Source organism: Petromyzon marinus, chromosome 39 (genome assembly GCF_048934315.1).
Source record: "Petromyzon marinus isolate PM22_M1 ecotype Great Lakes invasive population chromosome 39, UKy_Petmar_22M1.pri1.0, whole genome shotgun sequence".
NCBI lineage: Eukaryota > Metazoa > Chordata > Hyperoartia > Petromyzontiformes > Petromyzontidae > Petromyzon > Petromyzon marinus.
Window position 1 is genome coordinate 13,499,832 of NC_133705.1, and position 9,347 is coordinate 13,509,178.

General features: G+C 49.4%; 1 protein-coding gene across 1 annotated transcript in view; it reads right to left on the reverse strand.

The window, feature by feature from the left end:
* The window catches only part of LOC116950468 (ephrin type-A receptor 4-like), a 112,074-nt gene extending 104,234 nt beyond the window's left edge, over positions 1 to 7,840 (reverse strand). The window contains exon 1 of the mRNA XM_032968243.2: positions 7,548 to 7,840. Within this exon, the coding sequence (XP_032824134.2) occupies positions 7,548 to 7,635 (88 nt within the window). The 5' untranslated portion in view covers positions 7,636 to 7,840. The remainder of the gene's footprint in view (positions 1 to 7,547) is intronic.
* Between the last annotated feature and the right edge of the window lie 1,507 nt (positions 7,841 to 9,347).

Here is a 9,347-nt window from a genome sequence, read left to right on the forward strand (position 1 = left end):
GGCAAACAAAACACATCCCCGTGCCCGATGCGTCATGGGGAGGCCTCCATCCAGCAGTGGATTGACAAAAGGTTTTATTGTCAAATTATTATTATCATTATTAATATTATTTCGAAAGCAAATGCTTTACTTACCCAGTGAAAATGTATCTCAATTTGATGCTTGTTCCCGCTTGGAATGTTTGATATTCAGACAGTGTGAGTCTGTCACAGAGCCAGGAGGAACCCACACATGAAGTCTGTAACAGCTAGTGAATGCATCTCTTGGCACGCCTGCGGCTGCCGTGTGCGCGTGCGTGCGTTTTCTGTCGGATGTGGATTTGCCGATGACTGGTATCAGCGGTGTCAAGATCGGCCTCTGTGGAGAAGGCTCGTGAAGGACGCTTCTGGGCAGTTAGAGGCAGTCGTCCTCCAACAACAACAGAGGGCGGAGGAGCGACGCTCACAACAACGAACGGAGCGCCGGTTGACTAATGCACAGCAAGTTGGCACAGTAGGGGGCACAGGTGGTGCATCATCCAGTCATCTCAGTCAGTCGACCCGAGGTACCTGGGTCTGCGCCCGAGACCTCCTGCCAGCGTGCGTTCGACACTTCACGTGGGGAGCGGTGGTGTAGTGGTTAGCGTGCTGCGCTACGAACCCAGCAACCCGAGTTCAGAATCTTTAATTAGACTGGAAGAATCCGATGATCTATCAAGCTCTTTTTAACGCAGATGTCCAAGTAAAACAACAACCGATTGGGGTGGAAAGTATAGGAAAGCTATCCAAGTCACTAAATATTAATTAATAAATAAATAGACCGTACAAGTACAAATTGCATAAGCACATCCATTCCTGTCGTTGTTTCAATACCGAATGCCATCTTGGGAAAGGCAGCAAAACAAAAGAACAGTCTCATACCACGCCAAGACACCACACAGCCCCTGAATAAAATTTCACATAAAAAATTGAACAATCAATGTATGAGTAAGGATCAAAGTTACAGATCGCATTGTGGTTGTGTCCGGCGCTTTAAAGTTACAGATCGCATTGGCAAATGTGGTTGTGTCCGGCACTTTAAAGGAATATTTAGTGTGTTAAGGGAGGAACCAAAGTTGTTCTAAAACGTTGGCGCTGAAACGGCTTTGTCACCTATTCCAATTCTTGTTCTTGGGATCGTTAAACGCCAATTAGACGGACGCCTTAGACTTCTTAGGTTTTGACAATTTGGTTAATGAATTAGCAAGGCAAAGCGCAGATTTGCCAAAAATGCTTTTATTGATGAATAGGGCCCCATATAATTTTCTCCTCAGTCACGGCCAACACCAGTGACGATTATCTGCACAGGTGCTGGTCTTCCCCTAGGTTGGCTCAGCCTCAAATGAGTACCTGGTGCGATGTAGAAAACATCGCCACTGGGGAGACAAAGGCGGCCGGGCGTGGTTCTGACCACCCACGCCCTCGTGTGCCGTGCCGGCCTTCATAGGTGTTCGATGACAGCACTTGCCCCAAACGTCTATTAAGGCTACACGGGGGATCGTTGTCTATTGGCAAGGTATGCAAGGTTAAAGTTTGCATATTTTCTTACGTGACACAAACCCAACGGAGCCAATAACCGGATCACCCGGAATGCACCAGCTCTCATCGGATCTCGCAAGCTAAGCAGGGTTCAAAGCATGGGAAAGTGCTTGGGGAGGATACTCCCGCACGCAAGGCAGCCGAGTAATAAAAGCTGTGAGGAATAGAGGGTAAATTTTGATTTGAAGCTTTCGTGACTGCAGTGATTCATATTCTTGGTTCTTTCGGTAAAGTCACGTATATTTTTTTTTATTATTTTATTGTTTCCCTTCTACGTGACTTTACCGAAAGAACCAAGGATACGAATAGAGGGCAGTGCAGCAGCATCCATTGCTATTCTGTCCTCAGCCCACACCTTCACCACCGGCGTGGTCAAGGTTGGACAAATATCTCACGGCCTCCCAAGGCGTGGGGAGGATTGAGGCTAGCACCATCCAGCAGTGGATTGACAAAACGGGGGCTATGCATGTACAGTCCAACAACCAAGCATAGAATAAACAAACTCGGATATATATAAATACCGATGCTGGCAAGAACTTAAGAATGTACTGCAGTCCTTTGTCTGTGCACTGCTGTAGATAATCTTCCGCAAGCCGCGTCAATCACCGATGTTGTATGGAGCGTACCTCAACAGCCCGATTGACCAGTGTGGCGCGAAATGCACGATTCGGTAGAGAACTAGAGTTCCCAAGACAAATTGTTGACGTTAGGATGCCTAATGACTGTTATTTGTAGCGACTAATTAAATGGTCCACTTGAAGCTGCGGCACATTGTTAAGAACAAGGATATTGCAACACTCTCTGATCGCATTCCAACATTAACCCTGTAACTGCAGAGCGCAAGTTGGACTCTTCGGCAAACCCAAACGGTGTTTGTCTTCACGCGAATATAAAATGCGTTAGTCCATCGGCCTTTGCGATTTCCAGACCGACGTTATCTTGCAGCGTTTGTTCAAGCAAGCAAAGTCTCTCCAGCTTCCCACCTTTTGGGTGTCATCAGCATGCAAGCCTGTAGACCATTCTGCTAGGGTCCTTTTTGGCAAGGGAACTGCGTCTGCACAACGGTGCCATGTTCAACGCAAAAGAGCAATGCCGCGTAACGTGCGTGGCTGTGGAGCGCTGTTTGCTGAAAGTTCGGATAACGGATACAGTCAGAGCGAGTGCCTGCTCCAAATGAGCTTTGAGGCAGCGCCGGATTATCCTAGAAGCAAAAGTAGCTACATATGTAGTAGCTACGAGCCCCGTACTTTTAAGGGCCCCGCGCTAAATGTTTTCAAGCTATCAATTCCGGTTCAGGGATTCTGCACTTGCTCTATTACTATAGTACTATACCGCCTTCGACTTTTATGAACGACTGGGTGTTTAAGGTTAGCGATTTGTCGTATTATCTGGCTGTACAGCAAATGAAAAAAATACAATTAATTTATTATGCAAGTTATACATTTGTGTTTTAATATTTATGTGTTTTTATTTGTATTTAAGGCCCCTTTATAACAGCTGCTACAGGCCCAGCACGAGCTTAGTCCGGCACTGCGTTGAGGCGGTACTCGCCAACCGTTTGCAGCCACGAACCGGTGGTGGAAATTCCTCTTTCCTATGGCGAGAGTCGGCGCCTCTCCATAGGGCAATCAAATGTGTTCTTCGTCACAAAGCGGCACTCATTTAAGGCACCCCAAGCGCACGAGTCAGACACCACCTCCCCGCAAGCGGGATTCGAACTCTCAACCTTTGGTTTGCGAGCGACTCAATCAAAACTTACCGCCGTGAGCTCTCCACGTCCTAACAAAACGCGTGTGCGTCCGTTTTATTTTTTATTTTTTTGAAGCCCATCTGCCCATTAGCTTCCCCGCACCAACATCATCCACGTCCCGGCGAAACCATTCATAAGCTCGCTCCAGCGTCCTCGCAATCGGTTTTTTTTTACAGCGGTGCAATCGCCCCTGAAAGCTTAAAGTGTTAATTTTAATTGTTTAATTGTCGTCCACTTCCTGCCTCCCTCTATTTAACACGGGCCATCATACAGCGCGGCCTTTTAGTGCGTACCGGCCACCTAGTGAGACGCCGGGTATTGAAATGCACGGAATTGTTGTTGGGCTTTACAACAACAAAAAGAACCAAAGCCACCCCTCCCCCCCCCCCCTCGTTAATTCAAACAGATTGTAAATGTTGTGGATTTGCTCTCCAACACATCGGTGTGCTGTACTAGTAACGAATTTGCATGTTCTGTTTACGTGACAAAGCTTCCTAATTGGCTGTGTCGGGTGGTGGCGGGTTTAACAACACATTTATATATTTACGCGATCTAACCCAAAAACCCCCCCTATATTATCGATTATATTGGTCGCGAAAGCCTACGCGTTAAACCAAACGGAGCTTGCTGTGTGTGTGTGTATCTGCAGCAGCAGCAGTAGCTGCACTGGTGCCCAAAGTTTCCATGTCGTGTTTTTGTGTGAGTGCGTGTGCTAACACGTCGCCAGATTGTTTTTTTTATTTGCACACGATTAAAAGGAATTGCCACCGTCATCACACAGGCGCATCCTCGTTTACGAACAGATGCGGGCTATTATTCTACAACAAGTAAGCTAACGTCAAGTCAATGCAGCCTTTATTCAGAACTCGGCTGTAGGACATTCATGTTAATGCTCGCTGATTGTGGCGAGTCATCTGAAACGTCGACATCCTCCCCCCCCCCCCCACCCCCCAGTTGTTGGCGGAACGTAACCGCTTTTTTGTGTTTATTTGGCTCGTTTGAAACGGCAATTTTCAGAACGAGGAGCACTGATGGGAAAGGATGCGCAGGTTACGGTTCAAATATGTCAAGAACAGTGAGCTTGGGATGGGTCAAGAGTCTTTACGGATTAGCAGCCAGTAAAATGGAACGCGTCCCCGAAGGATGACCACCAAGTAGATGGAGCGATGGAACCGGCTGCACGTGGATTATTAATGACACCGCACGACCGTGAGATACGGCGAAAGCACGAGGAGGCCTCCATCTAGCAGTGGATCGATCGTGACTGACAATGATGATATAGTGCAACAGTATTGGTGCAGTAACACGCATTCTAATCTGGAGGGCAGTTTTTGCTGTTGATATCAACGTTTTGGCGTGCACGGTTATATATGTCCAGCCACTGCCCCTGTACGCAATCCTGCTTGTCTTGGATTATATTTGAAAACAGTTGCATGATCCAGCCCGCAAGGCACGTTTTGAGTTGAATGCTGGTGGTGCGCATTCGACACGTCCGCAGAAACCACATCTCGCACGCCGCCTCGCTGCCTGCCCGATGCTCGAGCGTGAATCGAACGGCGAGGTGAGCACAGCTTTGATTTGAAGGCGCAGCGTATTGGGGGAAAAAAACCGCTTCTCCCTTTAAATAACTTAACAGTGCTTATAGCTAAATGAAAATATCATGTATGTGTGTGAGAGAGAGAGAGGCCTTTTCTAACTCGTCTGTTTATACGCTTTGCAAGTGTCTGTATGCTTTTTTTTATTCTCCGCGTGAATTGCTCTATAGTCTATACAGACGAATCATATCGCACGTTGCGCAAAAGCAGCCTGCATTGTGACACTCAACGCACTGCCGCTTATCCTGTGGGTGCCATAGGCAACCCCCGTGTAAGGCTCGGTCGAGCTCTGTGTGTGTGTGTTGCGTTGTGGCACATTCACATTCGTTTCCTCAATTCAAAGTAGATGCGCGTGAGTCAAGAGTTAATCATCTTGAACGATTCCATCGTCCAGCGTTGTGGCTTCCCACACGTCTCAAAGCAAAGTCCAAGTTGTGCGTGTTTGTGTTTTCAAACGTGGGCAGCCAATGGTGTAGCGGTCAGCGCGCTGCGCTACGAACCCGGTGACCCAAGTTCGATTCCCGCTCACGGTCAACACCGGTGACGATTATCTGAAACGGTCGTGGGTCTCCCCCTAGGTCGACTCAGCCTCAAATGAGTACCTGGTGCGGTGTGTAAACATCGCCACTGGGGAGACAAAAGCGGCTGGGCGTGGTGTTGGCCACCCACCCCCTCCGTGTGCCGTGCCGGCCTTCATAGGTGCTCGCTAAAAGCACTTGCCCCGACAGTCTGTTCAGGCTATACGGGGGATCTTTGTCTTTGTTTTCCAACGTGTCTCTATGATGTCGACGCAGTGGCCGACGTATCTTTCTTAAGGGAAAGCCATCCACGCAAATATTTCAGTCGCGTGTGTGTTTTTACTCACGCTTCCTATCAACTTTACTCACCGAATGACTCATGCGCAACAGCGTACGCTTCAAAACAGTACTACGCTGCTATGATTATCCTGCGAGCTGGCGAATAGATGGAAGGCTAGGCACATCAAGAGATTATTGACTCTATCTGTGCAGAGTTATGAGCATTATGCGTGTACAGTTTTATCTCAGAGAATTCGGGTTTTAGCCGCAGGCGAAGCCAACAAATAACGAATGGCAGTATGCCAAACATCCTCAATCAGGACTCTCCTGAAGAGCGATCCTGAGACTCTCGGTCTTTCTGGGATAAAGGGCACTTGAAAAAAACACACATCGTCATCACTAACATCAAGAGGTATGTGGATGTGTCTCAGCTCAAAAAAGGAATTGAGCGGCCCTCATCTCGTTTTGGTGGAAATTCCACGTGCCCATGGCGAGGGCAGGGACTTTGTTTTTCGCGTTTCATCATTACATTAATTCCCGGCTCATGATAAAAACTGCGTGGGTGTCGGAACCCGAAGAGAACCGAAATTCGCCTGCGCTGCATTCATTTATTATTTTACCAAGTAAGGCCCTCCGAGATATTTTGCTCTCGTTAAATAAGCGACCTAGCCACAAATGACAACTCGGCGAAGTGGCTTCATCATGCGGAAATGTATCGCAGCCAAATCATATTTTTTCCGCATGTTGAGTCTAAATGTATAGAGGGGTTAAAACCGGAGGACCCGGACGAAAAGAAAATCCACGCGACCACGAGGAGAGAGAGAGGCATGCGGACTCCAAATATCCAGCCGTCAGGGATGGGATCGAATTCACGACCTCCTTGCATACCCGGCGAAGTAGTAAATGTCGTCGCACATCGCGGCCCATCTCTTTGACTTGAGCACGAGGCCGTTCGCAGAACACAGCTCCCACCCCCGACACAGCTCGGCCAGGTAATGCGCGCACTTGAGCAGAGGAGCTTGTCAAGAGCACAGATTCCTTTTTATTGTGCCCCCATTAAAACGGATCCTCTAATCCAGTACCCACATTGCGATGTATCATAGACCTATGTAGAATTAATTTCTCCGTAGAACTTATAATACGCCCTTGCGTGATGTTCGCACGTTCTTCTCTATAATCGAGGTCTGCGGTACAGGCTGTATTTAGACGCTGTGAAGAAATGTCGCATACACTATACAATGTGATGTGTATGCCGGACGGCGCCTGCTGTACACGTGTGTAAAATGTCTAATTTATAAGTACTTTATATAATTGCATAGAGTACTCCCAACGCCGCTTTCAGTGCGTGGGTACACTTTTGCAAAACTTGACGGAGGGTATACTGCGCCCTGCCATGGGAATGGGGAATTTCCATCACTGCGTCAATGTCGCCAACGGATATGAACTCCTCATTTCTATCGCTCGTGTGACCAACAAACGATAAGTCATTGACTTTCCTCCAGTGTCTTGCGTGAGTAGCGACGTCTAGTTTGGATTATACACTCTTTACTTACTGCAGTTAGACCCGCCACTGCAGCAGAGTGTATTTAAAGTACGTGCTCCAAGTGTTGTCAATCTTTTACATTCGTAAGACGGTTAAAACTGGCCGTGGTGACACTATTCCTAGTCTCTGATACTGCTGAAGCTTCACTGCATTGCTGTGCTGTATGCACAGCAGTTGCACGTGTTTGCGTGTAGGTACGTGCGTGCGACAAGTCTGTGATGTTTCAATAAAACAAAAAAAACACAGCGCTCCAAAAAAAAAACACACAATGCGAACGAGTGGTCTCAGTGGACGCGGCCACTTTACCTTCGTTTGAAGCCACGGCGGTGCAAATCCCAAGAAATCCGGCGAAAATCCAAGTTAGGGAGAGAGCGGCGAAATTTCCCGAGGCCATGGTCCCAGTGTGTGCGTGCAGGCGCGTGCGTGCGCGCGCGCGCGAGACGTGCAGGAGTCGGGGTTCCGAACGAGGACGCTCCCTCTGCGAGGCGAGTGGAGGATGCGAAGCCCTTAGCCCGCTACCATCCAGCCGAGGAGACGGCAGAGGAGCGAATGATTGTCGGGCTGCTCTTGCCTCGCCAGCAGCGCGCAAAAGCGCTGAGCCAAACCCCTCCCTCGATCCAAGCACCCCCCCCCGCCCACTCCCTCCACCCTCCCCTCCCTCTATCCACCACCTCCCTCCTATCCCTTAACCCTACCCCCACACAGCGCTCACGACTGACCCTACCCCCATCCGCAGGCACAAAGACAAAGATCCCCCGTGTAGCCTTTAGCGGACTTGGGGCAAGTGCTGTTAGCGAGCACCTATTAAAGGCCGGGACGGTACACGAAGGGGGTGGGTGGCCAGCACCACGCACGGCCGCCTTTGTCCCCCAAGTGGCGATGTTTACACACCGCACCAGGTACCTATTTGAGGCTGAGTCTACGTAGGGGAGGCCCAGAACCGGTTCAAATAATCGCCACTGGTGGTGGCCGTGAGCGGGAATTCAATCCGGTCCGCTGAGTTAGTAGCGTAGCGCGCTAACCGCTACACCACCGCTCCCCCAGTCACTCACTCTCGCAGACACAACGACAGAGATGAATCACTTCCCTCTGTTAACCCCCCTCCCGTTTAGCCTTACGGACTGAATTGGGCAAGATATGTTTGCGAGCACCTATTCAGAATCGGAATATGTATTCATACTGGAGAAAATACGACGAGCTATGAAGCTCGTTTGCACAGATGTCCCGTTGTTTTCACAGATGTGGAGTATTAAGTGAGGTCGGCGTTTCACACGAGGAAACGGCGTAGCTTGAACCACCCTCAGCGCTGATGAGTGTAACTCACTCCATCAAGAGCTCATTTAAGGCTGGGTCGACCTACGGGCAGGTCGAGCCAGGTTCAGATAGCACTTGGCGCTGATTGTCAGTGGTCGTGAATCGAACCCCATCTCCCTAGACACCGACACTTAGACCTTACGAACAAACACGAACGCATCCCATATGGTCTTATAGACTGTTTTGGGGCAAGTGCTGTTAGTGAGCACCTATTCAGCCACCAACAAAGACACATACACATGCCACCAACCATAGCTACCACCACCACCCACCCAACCCCAAACCACAAGCTTCCCACCCTACCCCCCCACACATATCCATCCACTGCCGAACTCAACCACCCCTTTCCATCTCATCTCCTCCTTTCCTACCCCCCCCCCTCCTAATGTCCCTGCTCCTACCCTGTCCCCTCCCCCACTTCGCCTTACGCTGTTTTCCTTTAGTCTGCCCCTCCACCCGTAGACAGAGCTCGTCGAGCCGTTAAGCCTCTTCTCCGTTGCACCTCCGCAGCTGACAAACGTTGGTGCTGCAGCGTCGACTGAATTGTCTCCTTGGCCTGGGGAAATTCAACTGTTTAAAGTCTGGGAGAAGTCAACGTTGTATGTAACGTTGAGCTTCTTTCGCACCGTACGTAACCAACCGTGCTCATCGGAGGTGCGGATTTCGTATTAAGTGGTCCCACATCCCTGCCACGGGGAATGTGGAATTTCACACCGGGTTTCGCCGTGCGTGGTACCGATATCCACATTCCTATGGCAGTAACCAGAGGTATTAATAGTCCCAGTCATTGGG